The following is a 22,876-nucleotide window of genomic DNA, read 5'->3' on the forward strand; positions in this document are numbered from 1 at the left end:
ACTGTAATACATACTGCTCATTCCCCAAATGTTCACAGACTTCTAGCATGGCTCCACACAGAGTTTGGAAACATAATTACATGAAATATAATCCCCCAGTATAAGTCTGCTATAAAGTGTGGAAGCACAATTACGTGATACGCAGTGCACTAACACAGTTTCACTGAAATATGTTTCCCCAAAAACATGAGTTAGGGGATGCTCTCATGTGGCAGACCACTGTAAGTGCTCCCCAGGTAAATATAACTTACTTCAAGGTCAGTGCATCACAGTGTAGGTTATTGTTGTGTGCGTGTTGGGGTGGTGGATTCTGACATCAGATGAACTTTAGCAAAGCAGGTTTATAAAAACCTGACTTTGGTCATCATCCATGCTCTCCTCCCCACACATGGATAAACAAGCAATCAGCCCTATTTAACTACCATATGACTGTCTAGATCTCTAATTTATATGACTGCATTAGGTATGATGAACAAATGAAATGTATGTTGTATGCAAAATAAAAGCAATGTAAGACAGCTACAATGTCAGCACGTGTACAGACACCTTGATTAAAAATGTATATAATACAGCTAAAACAGGAATATTTAAATTCTGTTTTGATGAACATATACTATAACCCTCAAGTACCTTTCTACAAATGAAAACAGTGCTTACAGAAACAAACTAATGACCATATTTTCTTCTGTGGACTATCCCCAACATCTCAGAAGGAAGAATTTTTTCCACCAAGGTAGTCTGGGTTGAAATGTTTGTCTTATGTGAAGGAGTCATTTCTGTAAATACAGATTATTTTGTCTTTGAACATTTGCGCATTTTGGAATCCAGTATGGAGAAAAGGAGAAACATCATGAAAGACTACTAGATGAAGCTGATACTTACTTTTCCATTGATAATGCGGCCCTGAAACATGGTCAATAAGAAGCCAAACAAGACAAGTTGTCCATAACAATATTAAACGTACAGGCAATATCATTAAGCTATTCATAATCAAATAGCATCTATTTTTTTATAATATATCAGCAGTGGATACTCACAGTCACAAAAGCTGGTGGCGTGATAGCAATTTCTTCTGTTACATGCTCTTCTTTGACCTAAAAGAGAGAATAATGTACTTGTTAACATACTGTGTAAAAAGGGTAAATGAAGCAGACCACTATCATGCAACAGCTAAGCAGGGAACAACTTGCTGAAGAGTATAGTCTGGGTCTTGTTTAAAAATATTAAGAAAAGCTGTGAGTAGAGGACTGCTTGCATTAAGACAACCAGGATAGCCACATGTGAGTGAAGGCAGTTTTTTAGGAATGAATCAAGAGTATGACTGTACATGGTTCAATGAAACAAGGAAACAACTGCATGGGATAATGAGATGGAGTAATGTTACATTTTAAGTTACAAACCTCAGACTTCTTATCTTCTCTTATTTCATAGAACTCCTCTCGCTTTGCAACACCTGAAACTCTTATTTCTACTTCTCTTTTCATCTGCATATCAGTTTGAGTCTGATATAAATCAGTTGTTTCTATAAAAGGATAACGGGAAGGTACTTCCTTTTCTGTCACTGTTCTTGTTTCTACTGTCTTTAACAAAGGAGATTTCACTGGCCTGGTGATCTTTACGGCAGAAGATGCAGACAACTCTTTATGCAGAGAAGCTATTGCAGAACCTGCTATTGATACCTAACCAACCCAGAAACAAAAGTTATAACATTAACACTCCATTCCATCCTTTCATAGTAAAATGCACTGCGATTGTTTTATGTTAAAAGTTACACTTTTGAATACCCAAAAGACCTACTATCTAAAGTATAAGAAACCAAAAGCTATATTCTATTGGTTCATTTTTATTCACAAGCATGTTTTCAAGCAGTTTCTGGATGGAAAAATGAGACCGAAGATGATGTTGAATACGTGACATGCAGACTACAGTTTTATATTTCATTTGGATTGATGAATCAAAAGTAGTATAATTTTAATTAACAAGCTACAAAGAATGCATTACTACTCAGCCATGTTAAAGAAAGCTTTAGGAGTACTATAAAAAAAACGCAAAAATAGGAACTGGAGAAAAAAAATTAAAAAAAGCGAGTAAATAAAATGTTGCTTGGTTCAGGTAATGGTTCTGGTTTCTGTTAAGGACATAGTGGTGTTAGTTAGCACCAAGTTTATTTAGTGAGTGCAGTAAAAGTTGAATGGAAAAACTGTTAAGTTAATGAGTACTGCTGAGATATTACTGGATTAATATATAGATTGATCATGTAAAACATTATTTAAAATAAAACAGAGTAGGTCATATATCAGGCAAATAGCAGCCTTAACCCAAATGTCATATCCCTGAGTAGCAGCTTGATAAATAAGAGGAGCCTTTATGTTAAAACGTGACTCTAATCTACAAACAGTGTTCCTGAGTATGAACAATGTTCATACTTAATGACAATATGCTCTGACATATCATTTATACTGTATTTATAATTATAAATAGGCAAATATTTTTTGCTTTTACACAAAAAGCCAACTTTGAAAAATGACTAATCTTTGGGTGTCTGCATTATTTTTGTATAACAGAAAATCATATTATCAAAATTTATCTAACTTTTTCTAATTGCGAATATAATTAACAAGTCCTACTTTTTTGCCAAGTATTCTCGGAAAAATAACTGAGAATCTTTACTGCAGATTCATTAAAGAATTAAGTCATATTTTGCTGCTTGCCTGACATATGCTGCATAGTTCCTTACCTCCTGTGTAGGTTCTGTTTTTGGTACAGTGACTTTTGTAACCGTAAAATGAGGTACTGGTGTATGAGAAATTTTTTGTTCCACCCGGACAGTAGGTTCTGCTGGTCTTTTGATCTACAGTAACCAACAAAACGTACCTTGAGCATGTGATACCTTGCAAAGCAAACTTGAGAAAAACAGAACTAAACTAAAATCTATTGAGTTCAGTGTCCTCAGAATCTAACCTGTGAGATGTGTAAGTCAGGTTCAGCCGAAGGAATATGCACTTCAGCAGGTAAATGCACAGCCTCAATTTTGACAGCTGTAGTAGCAACACGCTTTTCAGAAGAAACCTCAAGGGTACGCTCAGCTACCGCTTTCTGCTTAAAGTCAACTGAAGAAACCATCTCTTTAGCAAGTACACCTTCAGCTTGCACTGGTACTCTTACTCGTGCATGATCCACTGCAGCAACTACTTTTGCCACGGCGTCTGCTTTTTTCCCAACTTCAATCTAAAGACAACATTCAATCGATTTGCACAAGGACAAAAACAACAGTATTGCACTGAAAAAACAAATATCACAGCTTCATCTTAACTGGTGATGCCACTCTTTCATGACTTGCCTATATTCAGATTAAACTGTGTGCACTTAATGAATGTATAGCATCGAACATTAATTGTCAGATTGCAGTTATACACATGTAGTTTTGGCATACCAATTTTGATTGCCCACATAAGATTGTGTGCCTCAGTTAATGTTAAAGCACATAAACTTTTCATTTCATGTTTAATTCTAAGCAAATTAATAAAATGAAAAAGTAGCTTCACCATAAGATGGCATAAAACATTTATGAAATAAAAAAGTACCAGACTTTTTATCTCAAACACAGTATGCAAAAGTAACATGGAACTTACTTTTATTACTCTACCACATATAAGCTGGTTAGTAATGATACACAAAGGAATAACTAATTTATACCGGCATTATTGCAAGATTAACAGAAGAAGTGGGATGATGAAGAATTGCGATATTCAGTGATACTTACATCACACTTGAATAGAAGGTCATGAACTTAAGCTAATTACATACATTTTGGATTGGCTGGTCCTGATTCATAAAGATCGGGAAAAGCTTCACAGATTTCAGCACGCAGAATTCAGTTCTGTGTCAGGAGCACAGAACTCTGTTTGCTGCTGTGCAGGGTACCAACTAAAAAATTCTACGGTTTTTACCTTCAATTAATCTGCCTCAATCTTTGGATGGAGAAAGCATGAGGTAAGATGCTGGCAACTAAAAGAATTATACAGTGTATATCCGGTAGTAAAGTCCACTCTCTGCCACAAACAGTAGTTAACAAGATCTAACACTATCCCTAGTTCTATGAAGGATGTCCCATATCTCCATATAGCATCCCCTCTATTTACTCTTTCCCCTCTCCTCTTCTGTCAGATCCAGTGTCTAATACAACCTTCATCTAATTATCATAGCCAAGAGTCAGCTACAAGGTAAATATTGTTTTCCAAATGCAATGAGGTAGCAGACACAGATCATGTACGCAGAATTTATTAAATAATAACAATAAAACATCCAGCAACAGTAAGCGCTTTCTTGTCTAATACGGAGGCTTCTTCAGACAAAAGCGCTTACTGTTGTTGGATGTTTAATTGTTTTTATTTAATAAATTCTGAGTACCTGAGCTATGTCTGCTACCTCATTGCATTTGGATAATCATATTTTCATGCTTGGATTGAGGTACTTCGTTCTCCTGCTGGTTTTACATACAAGATAAATATTCATGGAGCACACATGCTGTGCACCACACACAGGTATTGTCCAGCTCCTCTGGCACTTAACTGTGATACAAGATATTACACTCTGAATTTGATTTATGTGGTAAGTTTTTGTCAAAAAAAGTGAATGAAGTTCTTTTACAACAGTAATTATGCTACTGCATTTAACACGTGTGAATTACAGCTTTGGGAGGAGGCTGCCCAAGCAAAAACAATGTAAATAATTTTTCTAAAGCAACTGAGATGACATCTTAACTAGCCAGCATTCTCATCCCTTTCAATGAGGCCTTCCTAGTATCATTACAGCAGACCAAAATTTAGCTGTTTGGTGTAATTTGCTTTGAGTCCTGATGCAGAGGGTATGTCATCCTCCACCTGCTACATGACCTCTAGCATCAAACTGTAATGACTTTCATACTGCAAGACTAGTTTATTCCTCCATTTGTACAAGCACCTTGTGTATGCTCCGGTATATTTGGTGCTTGCTGCATCACTGTCCTGTAGACATCTAATAGTTCTGTAAAAATGACCCCCCTCCCCATTTTCTATTCATTATTGCTTCTGAAAAATGAGTATTGTTTTTGAATGAATTTTCAGATTGATGAAAGAAAGTAAAAGGCTCATTAGATGTTTGGAATGGTGACTAATGACTAGTATCTCAGATCCAGGGTTAGCATTTATAGGAACTCTGCAGCTGTAAACACCTCCTGTGGTCAAGATATGAAGACCAGAATGGTCTTTAACACCAAAAGAGATTAACACACCTACAAAGGCAACGAGGATGCATCTATACCTCCGACAATGTATGTAAGAGGCAATACTGGGATAGCTTATAGAGGAGCAGGACCAATAAATTAGTCTAAACGGACATGAAAAAGTAGAATAAACAAAAAAAAATAAAAAACATATACTATGTGTTTGTACTAAAGCAGATATACCTATGTGACTCAAGTAGTAAAAGAAAACAAATAAGTGTCTTGGCTGCAGCAGACTCAGGGACATCTGCATTGTCCCATTTCTGATTTCTGACATCTGGTTCATTTTTAGCAGTGTTCAGTACTTTACCACTCAGCCGGGCATACTGCAATTTCTAAAAAAGCTACATGTTCCTTTTTAAGATGGTCTTCTTTTGTATGAACCTCATGCAAAAAATAAAGTGAATTTTAAAGAAAAGCAAAAAGAAATATTCTGAACACTGCAAAATACCAATTAATTAAATGTATTCAATACTCATTCAAGCATCTCAGGGTGTTAGTAGCACAAAACAAGGTAAAATGATGATGATTTGCAGCTCTAAATATGAATTCTATGTGAAAGTATATGATATTAACAAGGAAAATATTAGGTGAAGGGGTGATTTTAGTGGTTGTGGTGTCCAGTCTGTCTACCTGCTCCTGAAATGGCTGAATGTGCATCTTAGTCACTGCTGGCTTTGCAGGGGCACATTCCACTGCGAATGGTACTGGTTCTCGATCTCTTGCCTGAGCAACAGCAGCTACTACAGTAGCAACAGCTGTTGATTTCTTCGTGCCATGCTGTACCTATGTTAGTCACATCAAAATACAAATTTTCATATGACACAGAGACAAAAAAGTACATAAACAGAAAATGATACCTATTTAAACTTCCCAAAGGGACAGCATAAATAGCTTTATTTACAAACATATAACATACACTTGAAAAAATGTAAAAAAAAGGCAGGCAATGGCTAATTTATTCAAAACTTTTTTTTTACAAATAATAGTTTTGCTGTACAAATAACTTCATAACAAATGCACATAACATTTAATTAAGACATGTAATACAGGCTTTAGCATCATTACATGTCTCTTCTTACCTCTTTAGAAATAGCAGGAGCAACAGCAGGCTGCTCTGGAGGACCATATCTTCTTTCTCGTCTTTCTTCCTGGTATGCTTGAGAAACAGTAACTGACACTGCAGATTCCCTCAACCGTGCATCAACTGAAGACACATAATCTTCCTGCTTCCACGGTGGAGGTACTTCTGAAGGATGAGTAATAGGTGGAGTTTTACGGGCTAATCCTGGTGATTTCACTGGTCTGATTGGAGATGTAGACAGTCTTCCAGCCGGAGACACAGATCTGAACAGAAGTAGAAGTAAATATATATCTTAGAGTAAACAAAAACTGGCATCACAGTCTGAGTCAATATCCTTATATACATATGAATCTAATTCCATTTTTTTTTACATTTTTGAAGGAGGGCAAGCCCCCCTGCACCCCCACACCCCCTGCTAATTAAATATACCAAGTCTGATATCGGCCTACAGCTAGGAAAATGGTAAATATACCATTCTGCACTGCATGGCGATCTACATTTAAACAGTTCAAAGTTTCAAACCTTCGATCTTATGGTCACGACTATAAGAAATTCCAGGTTACAAAACTTCAAAATTTAGAAGTAGACCAATACATATATAGATACTTTAGTAAATTTATTAGTACCATAAAACACTGCTTTTATCCCTCTACATTAGTAATTCCTAGAAATAGAAGTCCTAGCATGTAATAAGCTCATAAATAAATTTAACTTGCAGACATTCATTTCTTTCCTTTTCCTGAATTTTTCTTTAAAGAGATTTTATTCCTGGTTTGAGCACTGGTATATATAATTTTCAAGTATCTGAAGTTGTTGAGAGATGTAAATGTGTTTAAAATGCTCTTCTGGCTTATTTTTGACATAATAAAATAGCTAAATATAATGACCACATTCATGAGTGCTAACATGAGCAACTGACAATACATAGTCAAATGCAGTGGTGAAATAAATTGATGACATGAAGTACATTACTTCAGTATATGAGGTGATTCTTTAACTTAATCTTCAGGCCCATTAAGTTAGACAAAATTTTAACCTTACTATATAATTTATAATTTGCTAGTAGTAAGCACCATCAGAAAAGAAAGAGGAATCTAAATGCTCAAGAAGGCAGTAGTTATATATTTTTCCAAAAATATACGTAATTATACTTTTTTTCTGCTAAAACAGTTGCTTCATCTGGCATATTTCAAACAAGACATGTCACTTTTCTGGAAATTCTGCTTTTGACAAGATTAAAGAGCATAAAGAAGAGTTACAATTTCAAAGAAAGTGGTATCAGCAAATAAAGGCAGTGGGTTATGTTTTAAATAGTTACTAGCATATACATCTGCTGCAGGCTCTGATGAATATTTGAAGCTTGCTTTATCTGGCTGGGAAACTGAGTCTCATTGTAATTATTTTATAAAATCATGTACCTGACAGGAGAAGGTGATGGTGCTTTTACATGACGCACTGGAGAAGGCGATTGCTGCCGTGTAACCTGTACTTTAGTTGTAACAGATGGAGGAGTTGGGGACTTTGATGTTGGCTTTGGTGGAACCCGTGGAGGTGTTTTGTGTGGCAGATGCTGTCCATCAATGCCATCTACAACCATTTCACCCACTGCCGTGGCTGAAACCTCATAATGGGCTTCCATTCTCTGTAACACAGGGAAAGAACATAAAATGTAAGGTAATGATCACTAAGAAGCATATCAGAAATGTTATTAACAAAAGCTAGCATTTACAATACCTTTTCAAGTCGAGCCTGTCTTGTCTGGGAAATCTGAGCAGTAGTTCTTGTCTTTTTAGCAGGAACTTCTTCACCTGTTGAGAAAAGTGATAGATTTAAAGCAAATGCATTAGCATTTTTGAGAAAATTACAGTAAAAACCCATTCATCAATATGTTTGCTGAGAAATAATACGAAAGACACTTACCCCGAACCTGGAGCTCAGCAGTGGAAGTTGCACGTCCCACACTATTTGTGGCAGTCACTGAGTAGGTTCCTGAGTCTTCAGAAAAAGCTTCTGCTATAATCAAAGAATAAAGGTCACCATCTTGTAGGATTTGAAAGTTGGAGGAGCTCTGAATCTCAGCTCCCTCCCTGAAAAACTTCACCACAGGTGTAGGGATTCCAGTCACACGAACATCCATTCGGACTTGGCTTCCTTGTCTTGCAGTAAGGCTTTGTAGTCTTTGTATAAAATTTGGAGGCGCTGCCTCTGCTGCAGATATTTAAAGAATAAACAAAAGAGAGAGAGAGAGACATGACAGTCAGCAATTAGCACCCTGGGTTACCTTAAACATTAAAGTCCTTTTAGAAGCATATATGAATTTGTATACCTAGCTGTGATAGCAAAAACATGTAGTAATTTTTCAAAAAATTAATGCATTTTCTTTCATTTTTGAAAACAAAATATTTGAAATAAAATTAATTGTGTAGGTTTTTTTTTTCCTTGTTTTAAGTGCAAGATAAAGCTGAACTACAAGTCTCTAAATTCCACATTCATACCCCACCCGTTTCCTTCTAATACGTGTATTTTTAGTAAATTCTGTATGGACATTCTGTCAGTGTTCAATTTCCGCAGAGTTGCACCAAGCTGACAAATACTCTGTCAAGAGGCTGGGAAGAGCAAATACTATAAATGTTTTCTCCAATATCTCCAGCTCAAGCATTACTTTGACAACAAGAAAAAGAAAAGGCACAGTTTATTCTCATTTCCCACCACTGGCCAAGATAACCTTTGTATTCCCTGCTGTAGGACAGCTCAGTTCAGTTTATGCACTTTCCTTTTAGGAAAGATCTTCTGATGCAACAATCCTAGCATTGCCATTGTTTTACAATGTATCAGCTCAGGGCTTGGATACTGAGACTACAGTTCTGAATATAGGCCTTTCCACAGGGATAGTAATGCTTCTGTAAAAAGTTGGGAACCTACTATTAGGAACTCTTACATGTCTGAATGGGAAAGATCTTTCTGTTTATTTTATCATAGTTTGTTTCAGCTATTTTCTTGCCTATCAGTACAGTTTGCTTCATGTGTAACTCATTTACTGTTCTATTAAACTTCATTGTACTGCTTTGTTTAGCTTGTCTTCCAAGTGAGCCTTCTTTAGCCTCCCATTCCACAGAGAAATGTTTCTGAAAGCATTTTTTCACCTCAGCTTTCTTAAGAAGTGATTTCTCCCTTCTCAGGGTTTGAACTTTGTTTTAAACAGAATTATAATGCCATTACTTGAACCTGTGTTTTTCTGTTTCCTTAACATTTCTGCTCAGGAATAACTATTTTTCTCTTCGCAAGTTCCTTGACTAGGAAACTGCATGAGCTGCAGGCTCTTGGATCTTCAGAACGTTTCATGGTTCCCCATAAGGATAGGACTAGTCTTTCTGCTAACCTTTACTTTAGTCATTCCTTCAAGGTCATGTTGGACATTGCTTGGAATAAAAAAAAAAATCCAGCTTCCTTTCTTTAACTGTCATCCTCAGAATTCAAGTGAGTTCATGTTGCACTTCATGGAGCCTTGAAGACAGCTTTTTGATTATTGTTTTTGAGAATTATGAATGTAAGGAGACTGGCCTTTCTGGATTTTTTTGCTGGCTTTACTTGATTTTGTTACAACTGTTTGGGTAAACCTACTCAGTAACATATCATAATATCCATGATCTTGTTTTGATTACCATTTCATTCAACACCAACAATTTGTGAAGAAGTGGACACAGTCTAAAGTGAACACTTTCATCTGGTTTTACAAGTTGGATTGTATTTCCAAGGCAAGTGGAGGCTTTGCTCCATAGGTCATCCAAAAAATGTTTGCTGGGACCTCTGCAATGCCTTTTGAATATTAACTTAATATTTTACCTAATGATTATGATTATACTGTGAAAATATGAATGGTGAAACACTATACTACAGTTTGTGTGAGGTAACAGTAGATGACTGATTCAAGTCTTCACAGTTTATGCTTCCTCCTTCTATTTTTTTGTAATGTCTTTCCTCTCCTTCTTGCTATATTTGGTTAGCTCTGGTGCACTTTTGTAGCTTGAATCAGATCTTTTTGTGGGATGTTTGTGAGATATTTGCAACTAAAAAGCCCTACTGTCCAATTAAAAGGTGTTGGTGTGGAGAAGTTTAAAAGGATGGCTGCTAAAAAGGGTTACTATGCAAGCTTAGCCGAATCTGTCAGGTAATGTTAGTGAGGAACATTGCTATTACATGCCTTATACATGCATTATGATAATATATTTCTGATTTCTTCAGAGAGGCATTTCTCTTTGTATTCCTGCTTGATATGATTAGTACCAGGGACTGCCTATAACGCAGGTCACTGATATGCCCAAATAGTGGGGACCAGATCTACTTTTTGACGTTTCATATCTTTGTTTATTTTTTATATCCTGATGTTTACCTCTGAGATTTGATGACTTATTCTGTGTATATAGGACTGTTCCTCTCCTCTCAGGCCAAACAGACTTCAGATTACCTGTTGATATGCAAAACTCTGAGTCAAAAACCACCCCTTGGGAGTTTGGAAGGGGGTTACAACCCACTGTTTCTGACTTATCCCTGAAGTAACAAACTGATCAGTAATCTACGTTTATGGCAAGTACTTCACACAACTAAATTATATGGAGGGACCCACCTTACAAAAAAAAAAAAACATATAACAAAAGTCACAGTGACTTTTAAAAAGGCATTTTCCCTACTTGTAGCACAAGAGTATGGTGAATACATTTGCCTAAAAAGTAAAGGGATTCATATAGCGCATGATGAAAAGTTAAATATGATATTATATGGTAGTATGAAATAGGATATTAAAATACATAAATCATGAAGTAAATGGAAGCATAACAGATTAAAAAGGTAAATGTTCACCCAAGACTCCCTTCCCAATTCCTTCTTTTACAGATGACAATATGGGCATTATAGGAAATGGTTACTGAATTTCAGGTCCTTTCTAGACTTATCACTACTTTATATCCTAAACTGGGACATTTCTTAGCAACACATTTTTCTAATCTGTACTTCTACAATGGGTATTTTCTGTGCCATTAAAACAAAGACAGTAAGCAATGTGTAGCCTACCTTGATCTGGCCAAGACCTTTGATACCATTCCCCACTCAGGAATTATTGATAAACTCACCAAGCTACTCATCAACCACTATATCACTAGGTGGGTTGCAAACTGTCTCACAGACAGAACCCACAGTGGGAAAGTAGAGGACTCCAAGACAGACTGCTGACCAGTCACGATTGAAGTCCCACAGGGATCGGTCCTGTGTCCTCTCCTGTTTGGCATCTACTACTCAGAAGTCCAGGTCAACACAGAGGGACTCTGGCTGACCAAGTTCACAGATGACTGCAAGCTGGGAGCCATTATTAACTCCCCAAGTGATGTAGGCATCCTACAGAAAGGTCTCACTGACACCAATGACTGGTGTTGAAACCATGGCCTTAAGCTTAATGCCAAAAAATACGTCGTCATCCCCTTTGGAAAAAACTCAGTTCCAACTAATTACCACATCAGTGGGAGCCCACTGAACACTGAAGGCGTTATAACAGATCTGGAGACACAGGTTAACAGCAACCTCTCCTTCGACCACCACATTGCCACTTTGGTCAGAAAGTCCTTCTGTGTGGCACATCTCATTACCAGGAGTTTTGCATCCAAGAACAAAGAGGTCATCATCTCTCTCTACTCTTCTCTCAATAGGCCAATCATCGAGTATAATGCCCCATTTGGCATGTACCTCACTAGACACATGCAACAGCTGGAAAGGCCACAAAAGTACCTCACGAAGAAGATCCTAGGCCTTAAACACATGTCCTACATGGACAGACTCAAAAAAACTTCTGCTATTCTTTGTCTCATATCGTTTACTAAGAGGCAATATCTGCTTGACTTACAAAGCCATGTCTGACCCAGCTCTATTAGAAATGATAAATCTAAAGAAATCTCAAGCCCTCCACAACACACGCTCCAGAGACCTCAATCTCATTACCACAATCAACAGAACATGCTGGAGGGACAGGTTCATAACCCAGAGACTGCCCATGCTCTGGAATATACTTCCCATACATGTCAAGCAGAGCACTTCACTGGCCTTCTTCAAGAGAAATCTTGATGAGTGGATGAGAAATAGAAAGCTCACCCCGGGGATTACTCCAGTGGCTCTACTTGATACAGGCACTGGGAACTAACATCGGGCGGCATGATGCCAGGGCACTTCTATGGGCTAGGCTTGTAAAGACTCCAGGGTCATTAGCCTAGTACACACCTATGAACCTATGTACTTGTTTATTCAATAGGTAAGGAATTTTTGCTATTATAATAAAGATTTCTACAAATTTAAAATAAATGCTGTTGTTTGCTAAAATGTTAAGGCATTGTCTGTTTATCATATTTTTGATTTCTGATGGTCATAGCTTGCCAAATCAGGACTAGTCTACATAAAAACAAAATACAGCTGTTGCTAACATTATTAAAGTGATGATGTGCATTTCTTCTTCTTTTTTATGTTTTTTTTTCATGAGTATTCTCTTTTCTTTGAGGTATAGCAATCACTGAATTAGTATAAATAAATATTTGGGATACGGAAAGGTGCAGGGGGGCTTACCCCCAAGGAAAAAAACAAGCTAATGGTGATCAGTGACTGTCAACATTTGCTGTTGCCATTTAGTTTCACTTTTTTTTCTAATTCTGAGACTGGTACTTAACTGGGCTCAGAATTAAAATAGGGGAGCCTATTATGTGCTTGTGTGGTATTTTTTCTTCTTAGATTTCTTATGAAGTCAGTGGTTCTTCACTACAATCTTTGAAATTTGATGAGGGTTTTTTAGAGGCAATTTGAATTTGCCCTGTTATACATTGATATCAGTATATGCAAATCCTGTTTTTTACACATTCACTTTCAATATTCTGGGACTCACTACCAACATAATGTCTTAAATTAGTTTAAGGAAAAAATGCTGTTACAGGATCTGAAATACATTTTTTCATAGCATTCACTAATTAAAGAAAAATAGCTTCTCTAAGAGTTACATTTCAACCATAAAAAACACCCCAAAATTAACTTAAATAACAACAGCCTTCACATTAAGCATAGGGTCTTATCCCAATTATCAGAAAATATCAGGCAAACTTTAAAAATATTTTAAAAACAACTAACGAACAAGCTCACCTACAATCTCCACAGTAGGCAGTAAGTAAATTAACAATTGCTACATTTCATTTTTACTTTACTATCTTATGATATAGTAGAAATTGACCACCATCTTAGAAATGATCTGTGTTTACATGTTCACAGCACCTTTAAAAAAATCCAAATTCAGTGGAGTCCATCCACTAAACAGCATTGATTGAGGACATTCTTTAATTTACCCTGAGGTTGTGCGACCTCAGAAGTGGTCATAAGCAAGTGAGTGGCTGGGGAGAACAAAGCCCTTTGTGTGGACCATGGAGTGGCTTGTCCCCAAACCCCCAACTTAACACGGAGTTCTGGCTTAAGTCCGTTTGACGGATAGCTTCTCTTAACAGGGTTTCAAAGTGCAGTGATCTCCAAAAACTATACTCACTGGTCTCCTAAATCATACTCATAGAAACATAGATGAAGCTGAAAATCAGCACAGGTAATTAACATTAAAAAGGTTAAATATAATGGTTATGAAGCAGCAACAAGCTTCTTTTTGTAAAATGGAATGGCAACCCAGTTGTTAAAAACAAATTCAGTCAGAGCAGTAAATATTTGTGAAAAAAATACTTCCTTCTAAATTTTTTTTTTTTATAAATGGTTAAACTACGACTTAACTCATTACAGCCTAGTGATACCGCCAGGTATTTCTGCAGTTACAACCTACTAACACCTCTAGGCATCTAATATAGCTTGTTCATATTTGCATTAATAATTGCAAAAACATTCTACATACAAGCTATTGAAAGTTTTCATGTTAAAGTTTACATGATAGTCAACACAGCTGTAATACAGAGATATTAATTGTTGTTCATACACTATTTATTTATAGTATCCTAATTTTCATAGTTCTCCAAATATCTCAACAACCAAGTTAACGCAGACAGAACTGCTTAACCTGATATGAAATCTCACAGAAAGATGAACAAAATATTGCTGACAGCATGGGTGCGACTTGGGTAGCTACTGATATACTGTAAGCTGTTTACAAAATTAATATTTATTGTGTTTATTATGACTTCTAAACTCCAGTTTAAGACACAGAATCTGGGTAAGGCTGGAAAGATTTATTTATGCTGACAAGTTTGCCATTTACATTTCTTTGGTAACCTTTATTGCTCCAGAGATATGAACACTTATTTGAAGGATGAGGACATAATTGATTTTCTCAAAAAGGTTACAATGCAATCATTAGAAGTTACAGTACAAACTTCAAGAGCTCTCCACTGGAGTGAATGAATTAAAACACCAGTAAAGACTTTCACATAAAAGAATTACAATGAAAAAGAAGTTATGTACTCACCATAACATTCCATCTGAGTAGTTCTACTTCATTTGTTTTCAACATGTGGGATACCGGATCCGTACCGAATCCGAGCCTGCAATCTCATTAGCATCTGCTCCGAGCTCCAAGCTCCTCCCCTTACCCATAATACACCTCCACTACCTTCCAACCCCCAGATTGAGTTTGCTGAACCTTATACTGATAACCCGACCTGAAAAAATACTTTATGACCTATAATTGCAGCCCGCAGGCTGTTCACATGACAAGGACCAGGGGATGGAGGGAGGGACGGTTGAAGACAAATGAAGTAGAACTACTCAGATGGAATGTTATGGTGAGTACATAACTTCTTTATATGAAGTAGTTTACTTCATTTGGTCTTCAACCTGTGAGACAGAGTCCCCAGCTACTAAACTCCTGGGTGGCCCTCATGGAAGGATATTCCGGAGCACCACAGAACCAAAGGATGCTATCCTTCTAAAAGTCAAATCCAGTTTGTAGTGAGAAATAAAGGTATGAGATGAGGACCAAGTAGCTGCAGAATAAATATCATCCAATGAGACTCTAGACCAAAAGGCCGCAGAAGTAGCCATGGACCTAGTGGAATGAGCTCTTACCTGACCCGGAGGAGACATGCCTCTGTCCTTATAGACCTGAAGGATGCATGAGGAAATCCACCTAGCAACAGTGACCATGGAGATAGGCTTTCCCAAAAACGGTCTATAGAAAGACACAAACAGTTGATTGGATCTAGGGAAAGTTTTGGTCCTGTGTAAATACAATCGTAACTGTCTATGAACATTCAACAAGTGGAGTTTATATTCCATTTTGTTAGCAAAATTAGGAAAGAAAGGATGGATTGGTCCGAAGGGAAACCCTATCTTTTTGGAGAATCATATAAGGAACTTTGATGGACAAGGCTTACAGTTCTGAAACCCTTTTATCAGAGGTGATAGCCACCAGAAATGCTGTTTTCCAACATAAGAATTTTAGATATGTGGTTGCAGCAGGTTCAAAATGCGGTACGACCAGAGCTTGAAGAACCATAGTAAGGTCCCATGGGGGAACAGGATCCTTGACAGGGGGGCGTAACAGAAACGTCCCTTTAATAAAGGCTTTACACAGTCTGGAGGAGGCTAGTGAGGCAGAATTCTCACCCACATGAAAATGAGAAATGGCAGCCAATTGAACCTTGACAGCAGAAGAACTAGCTCCCTGTTGAAAAATATCAGCTAGGAAATCAAGAATGGCAGAAATAGGAGCTGTGAAGGAGTCTAAACTCCTTTGAGAGGCCCAAAAGGAAAAACGTTTCCATTTACTGCAATAAACCTTCCTGGGTTGGGAGGGTGGCCTAATGGTTAATGTGTTTGCCTTACAAACACAAGGTGCAGGGTTTGAGTCTCACAAAGGATAATTGGCTAAGCTTAAAATGGCTCGCAAGGGCAGTTAGCTTAGTACGAACCTATGAACCTATGAACCTATGAACTATGAACTTATGAGCAGCCACCAGAATAGACCTAACTGAAGAGGATAATCCAGGAGTCCTAGCGATCATGGGAAGTGGAGCAGCCAAGCTGTGAGCTTCAAACTGTCCAGGTTCGGATGAGGAACCCCTGATAGGTGTGAAATCAGATCCTGAATGGGATCCAAGGTCCAGGGCAGAGCCAGGAGGTGAGACCAAAGGAAGGAAAACCATACCTGGCGAGGCCAAAACGGGGCAATGAGGATCACTTTGCTCCCCAGTCGAGGAGCTTTTCTGCAGAAACCTCAGAATAAGAAGTACTGGAGGGTAAGCATACAGAGGGCCGGGAGGCTAAGCATGGACATCCCTGGCAAGGGGTTCAGAGCGAAAAACTCGCTGCACTTCACATTGGAAGGAAATGCGAAGAGATCGCAGCAAGGCTGACCCCACTCTAGGAAGATCTGCTCCTCTACTGAAAGATTCAGGGACCACTCATAAGGCATCAAAATATCCGACTTAACCTGTCCGCTAGAATGTTGGACCATCCCGGAATGTGCATTGCTATGAGAAAACGACCGGTGGAGATCACCCATTCCCACACGCTCATGGCGTCGTGACAAAGGGGGGGGTAAGATCTGGTCCCTCCCTGTTTGCTGATATACCAGACCACTGACATGTTGCCTGACTGAATTGCAATGGTTCCCAGAGGAAGAAAGGCATGAAGGGCCTGCAACGCTAAAAGGACCACCCTCATTTCTAAAACATTTATGTGCAAGCTGGTTTCTACAGGGGACCACAGGCCTTGGACTGTCCTGCCCGAACAATGTCCCCCCCCCAAGTTGGGAGGCATCCATGGTCACTGTGGCTTGGACAGGGGCTGGAACAAAGGGTCGTCCCTCCAAGATGTCCGGAGAACACATCCACCAGAGAAGGGACGACCAACAGACTCGACTGAGTTATATTGGATACGACAATGGAAGTTCCAACAGGGACCATTGTACAGCTAGTATCCACTCTAGAATTCTCATATGTAACCGGGCACATGGAAGAAGCGTTATGGTCGCCACCATTGAACCTAAGGCCCTCAATACTGATTCCGCCGATGGAAGATGAAAATGGTAGATCAGAAAGACATGCATCCTCAGGCTTTGTACTCTCTCCAAGGTCAGGAAGATTTTGCACTGTAATGTATCTATCCTTGCCCCAATGTAGTCTATCACCTGGACAGGATTTAGAAGTGATTTGGATCTATTGATTGTGATCCCCAAATGCAGGGCAAGCTTTAAGAAATAATCCCTGGTTTGAGAAAGTAGACGCCTGGTGGGAGCAGTGAAGAGTCAATCGTCCAGGTATGGATAGACTTGAATCCCCTGAAGCCTCAGGTGAGCCTCTACCACCGCCATCACTTTGGTGAACACCCTGGGGGCTGTGGTGAGACCAAAGGGTAGGGCTCAAAATTGATAATGATTGACTCCTAGCCAGAAGCAGAGGAACCTCCTGGAGCTTCTGTGCATCTTTATGTGATAGTAAGCATCCTTCTTCTAACAAGCACATCCAGTCGCTCTCTTGCAGGTATGGCATGACGGACTGTGGTGTGACCATCCGGAATTTTTCTTTGGCAACTGACAGGTTCAGGGTAGATAGGTCCATAATGGGCCTTAAGTGCCCCATTTTTTTGGCACCAAAAAGAACCTGGAGTAGAAGCCCGATCTGGACTGATCTGGGGGGATGGTTTTGATGGCTCATTTTCCTAGCAGCTTGGAAATTTTCTGTGCTGCTGCCTCCCTTTGCATGGGCGGTACGTCCGGGATGTGTTTGGGAGGTTTGGGAGGAATCACAAAGGGGATACAATATCCTCTGGATATGATCTGAAGCACCTAGCGGTCTGATGTTATGGACTCCCATGCCACCAGGTGCAAGGACAATCGTCCCCTGACTGCCTCCAGAGTACAGCAGTCGGGCAACCCCTCAGGGTTGCTGTCCAGGCCTGCCTGAGAAAGGTTCTCGAGACCCAAAATTCCTTGGAAGCCGTCCGCCTCTGGGCCGGCGTCCATTCTCTCCTCCTCTGCCTCTGGGAGAAGAAGAAGAGTCCTGAGTGTCCCAGGAATACTGTGACTTCTGGAACTACATCTTCTTTTGCCCTCTCTGATTCCGGGAAAAGGATCTTTGAGGGTTCAAGAAGCGGATTCCGATGGCACATAGCGTCTTCCCATCCTTCTCACTCTGGACTAAAGTCTCTTTGACGGTCTTACCAAAGAGAGTAGCGTCATCATAAGGGGCATTGGCAAAGGACGCCTTGAAAGGTTCCGAAAACTGACATAGTCTGAGCCAGGCGTTGTGCCTCATGGACACGCCAGACCCAGCCGCCCTAGCCGCTCCTTCAGTAGCATGTGAAAGGAGTCACATGGACGTGTTGGAGACTGCTTTCAAAGTGGCCATCCTCACTGAGAACGAGTCCCTGTCCTCCTGCTACATGGACTTAAGGTCACGCTGGAGTCTCGTGATGTGGGCCAGGTAGTTCAATGCCCTAATAGAAAAGGTAGCTGAAGCATAAACCTGCTTCCCTAAGCGGTCCATCATCTGTGACTCTCGGTCAGGAGGATGAATTGAGGAACTCTCTTGGGCCAGTTCCTTTTTGTGGCTGCTGCTACTACCATAGCATCTACGGGGGAGTCCTTGTTCCACACTGGCCTATCTGAAGGCCTTTTAGGGATTGGTTCCACAGTGTCTGGCTCCTTCCAGGCTTGCGAGGTGACCAGGTCCACCAAGGGATCTGCGGGAGGGGACACCCAGGAAGTAGATGGGCCTGTGCTGAAAGCCTCCAGGAACACGGACTCATCAGAAGAAGGTTTGGGGGTGGACCAACCTCCCCATTGGCGAAGGATTTCTATGATGTCTCCAAAGGAGACATCCTCAGGTGGTGACCTGGGGGAACCTTTCCCATCATCCAAATCTGTATGCTCAGTGAGGGACTCGGGGGAGTCCAAGTGCCTCCTCTTACAGGTATGCTTCGAGGCACATCTCCAGTGGGGCTCTCCGGGGGAAACTCGCAAGCCACTTGTTCCTCAGGGGGAACTGTCTGGGGTTCCTCGAGCACGGGCTGTCCCTTTGGTAAAATTATAGGATTCGTAGAAAGAGCCAAGGGGGTCGGGGTGGAGTCCAAGGGGATAGTCAAGGGTCTCGATCCAGCAGAGAGAACCCTTTCTACCACATCGAACGCTGAGGAAGAATACACTACCTGGGGAACCAATAAGGAAGCCAGTCTCCCCAGGGCCGACAAGAGAATTGGAGTCATGCCCAAAGTGGACGGAGCTCCGAGGGAGGGAACGTGGCCCGATAAAGTCAGAGCGATGAAAAAAGTTCCGCTCCCTCGGATCCGACACCCGAACTCCAGCTCTGAGAGTGGTTCGGATCCGAGCTGGTCGGATCCAACACGCTCCAGGCAGCTGTCGGTGTTGAGGAAGCAGGTACCATCGGCACCGACACCCTGACTAAGGCCATCCTCGGATCCAAGTACTCCAAACCCAGTGGACAAATCAGAGAAGGAGAAATCGGTGTAAAAAAGGGAAGCAAGCTCCCCCCTCCTGAGGGAGAGGGGGCTGGTACGACCCCCATCTGGATCTGAGTACAAATGAACCTCCTCATCATTTTATCCATGTCGACTTCCGATAAGGACCACGTAGACCTCGACGAGGCCATGGACTCGGACCTGGTGGGTCGAGAAACTGAGGCCCTAGATGGACAGCGTGTCTCCTCTGGCTCCGTAAAAATCTCAGAGATCGGAGCCAAGGGGAGTCACGGATCCTATGCTGACTTCTAGCAGGTGAAGGGAGGTCCAGAGACCTCTTACGTTTCTCAGGTCTAGATTTTGGCTCTCTCTCCTTCTCTCTGCCCCTCTTCCGCTCCACTTCCGCAGACTTTGAAATGGGAGGTTGAGTCCCAGCCTGGGAGGGAGGAGAAGCAAGGGCAAAAGAGGGAGGAGAGGCAGCCACAGCAGCCGGTGTTACCGAAGCCGAGGCCAAGGCAACCACCTCAGAAGTGGGAAGAAGCTGTCCTTGATTGCATGCGGGTTAAAACCCACGCATATAGAGCATTCAGTACTTAGATGGGCAACGCCCAAACGCATTACACAGAGTGTGGCCATCTGCTGGAGACAATTTATGGCCATACTCAGTGCACCTTTTAAACGCAGGCTTATCAGACATGCTACTATCAGCCACTCAGACAAGAGAGGGAAAACAAGGATAAAAAAAAATTATAGTTTTCCGACTTAAACCACTCATCACACTCAAGCACACAGAACACACTGAGGGGGGAGGGGAAGCAAGTACACTAACAAACTAAGCTAAACAACAACAATGTTTAATTTCACGATGCACCAGCAAAGGGGGGAGGAGAAGGGAAACCTATACTAACACACTACACTCATTTTTAGAGATAAAAGGCTTCTTAAAAGCTTTCAAAAACCCACTTACTATTCAGAGCTCAGCAGATCACGATGCTTCAGCAAGCCATGGCAAACGAGATCTGGGGGTTGGAAGGTAGTAGAGGTGTATTATGGGTAAGGGGGGAGCTTGGAACTCGGAGCAGATGCTAATGAGATTTCCGTCTCGTATCCGATATGGATCCAGTATCCCACAGGTTGAAGACCAAATGAAGTAAACTACTTCAGATTGTTCCTTACTTTACACTAAGTTATTCAAAGTGGTAAAATAAACATTTATTCACCTAGCAGAGTTATAAATAATTGTTTCAGACACAAACCTGAAAAAATTAGATATTACACAGTCTTGCTTTCAAAACGGAAGGAAACTGTTATTCACATGAAAACGTTTTTAATTCTGCTCAATAAATAACTAAAAAAATTCTGACACTGTCTTATTTCTATGACTAAAAATTCAAATACTTTCTTAAAGTCATCTTGGTGCACAAAAAAAGTCCCTGGCTTCAACAAGCATAGATCTTTGTTAAAATAAGATATTTTTTCTCTAATGATATGTCATGTCATAAAAATGGAAGTTATGTACTTGTCATAAGGTTGGATCAAGTTCATCTTAGTCCATCCGATATGACTGATGGGTACAACGCAGCTTGTCAGATGCGATCCTGCCTTTCTTGGGCCCCAAGCCGTAAGCTCCTTTGAAATCTTTTTTCTCTCAGATTGAGCTAGCTGAGCAACCATGGAAGGCCATAATTGACACAGAAGTGGAGAGGTAGACACAAGAGTTTTTGGATGGGCTGTCAGGTTTTCAGTATAATGACAACTTGAGGGGGGGGTGGAGGGAGGAATGCTGCATTTGACAGACTAGGATAAAATAGATCCAGTTTTATAGTAAGTCTTTAACTTCTGTATCTTTATCACCCTGTCAATCTGATCTGACTGACTGGTCAAAATCCCAAGCTATCCGAACATTTGGGTGACATTATGACAGGAAGCCCTTCAGGACTGTTGGACTGTTGCTGCAAAAGAGGCCCTAGATCTTGAAAACATATCAAGCTTGCAATGTTTGATAAAGGAAAATAGAATCTGCACTATCTATAAATGTCTGAGTTATAAAGAATATATTTTCTTCAGTTACAGTGGTTCGGAAAGAAAATAAGTAGATGTATGGGCTGGTTCAAGTTATCTCCTGTGGCATCCTTGGGAACAACAGAAGAGTTATTCTTGAAAGAAGCGCTGACTTTGTGAAAGATTAAATATGTAGGACAAGACTTGCAGTTCTAAAACCCTTTTGGTTTATGTTAATTGCCACCAGAAAAAGACTTTTCCAAAACAGAAATTTTAGCTGTACAGATGAAACTGGCGCAGGGGGTACTCTAGTCAGGGTTTCTAATACTAAATTGAGGTCCCAAAGTGAAACAGGATCTTTAATAAGAGGGCAAATTAGAAACACTCCTTTTAGAAAGGCTATGTATAACTTGAAGCAGGCAATGAAACAGATACCTTTGCCTCTATAGAAATTAGAAATAGAAGCTAATTGCTCTGTTATTGTAGAGTAACTGGATCCTTGGTGAAACAGTTCTGTGAGAAATTGCAGAATGTCTGGAACAGAGGCAGAGAAAGGGTTACCAAGGGAGCCCGCAGGCAGGTGCAAGGGGTGCACTTGCACGCCCCTGGAATCGGCTGACTAGTTTAAAAAAAAGTTTGGTTTTTTTTTTTGGGCGCGTTCTTCTTTAAGAAGAAAGAAGTCCAGTCGCAGGCGTGCTAACATCGTCGCTCATCGCGCAGTGCACATATTTTCAAGTTTGCGAGCGGGAACTGGCACGGACGATTTTGGATTCGCAAGCGGGAACTGAGACGGACTTCACCGAAGATGGAGGCGGGACACGGACGGTTTCGGGTTCGCAAGAGCAATGGACGGATACTTAGGAGCGTGCGGAAACTGAAATGGACGGAAGATGGGACACTTTCAGAGTGAGTAGTTGGACGGAAGATGGGACAGTGTGTGTGTGTGTGTGTGTGTGTGTGTGTGTGTGTGTGTGTGTGTGTGCGTGCGTGCGTGCGTGCGTGCGTGTGTGTGTGTGTGTGTGTGTGTGTGTGTGTAAAATGCCCCAGGCCAGGTCTAGCATTTAATATACTCTTCTAATAATAATTATGAACGGGGAAAG

At 40.3% G+C, this 22,876-nt stretch overlaps 1 protein-coding gene across 20 annotated transcripts in view; it reads right to left on the minus strand.

The window, feature by feature from the left end:
- LOC122805019 (titin-like) overlaps positions 1–22,876 on the minus strand; it is a 759,244-nt gene that overhangs the window by 719,618 nt on the left and 16,750 nt on the right. For 18 of the 20 annotated variants that reach the window (XM_044075295.1, XM_044075286.1, XM_044075293.1 and 15 more), the window contains exons 4-12: positions 8,268–8,555; positions 8,082–8,155; positions 7,766–7,989; positions 6,346–6,610; positions 5,897–6,049; positions 2,962–3,228; positions 2,738–2,851; positions 1,401–1,679; positions 1,038–1,094 (exon numbers count right to left, since the gene is read on the minus strand). In XM_044075295.1, coding sequence (XP_043931230.1) covers positions 1,038–1,094; positions 1,401–1,679; positions 2,738–2,851; positions 2,962–3,228; positions 5,897–6,049; positions 6,346–6,610; positions 7,766–7,989; positions 8,082–8,155; positions 8,268–8,555 — 1,721 coding nt within the window. The remainder of the gene's footprint in view (positions 1–1,037; positions 1,095–1,400; positions 1,680–2,737; positions 2,852–2,961; positions 3,229–5,896; positions 6,050–6,345; positions 6,611–7,765; positions 7,990–8,081; positions 8,156–8,267; positions 8,556–22,876) is intronic. The other 2 variants (XM_044075281.1, XM_044075290.1) reach the window with 2 other exon arrangements.

Source organism: Protopterus annectens, chromosome 6.part0 (assembly GCF_019279795.1).
Source record: "Protopterus annectens isolate FY-2018-M chromosome 6.part0, PAN1.0, whole genome shotgun sequence".
Classification (NCBI taxonomy): Eukaryota; Metazoa; Chordata; order Ceratodontiformes; family Protopteridae; genus Protopterus; species Protopterus annectens.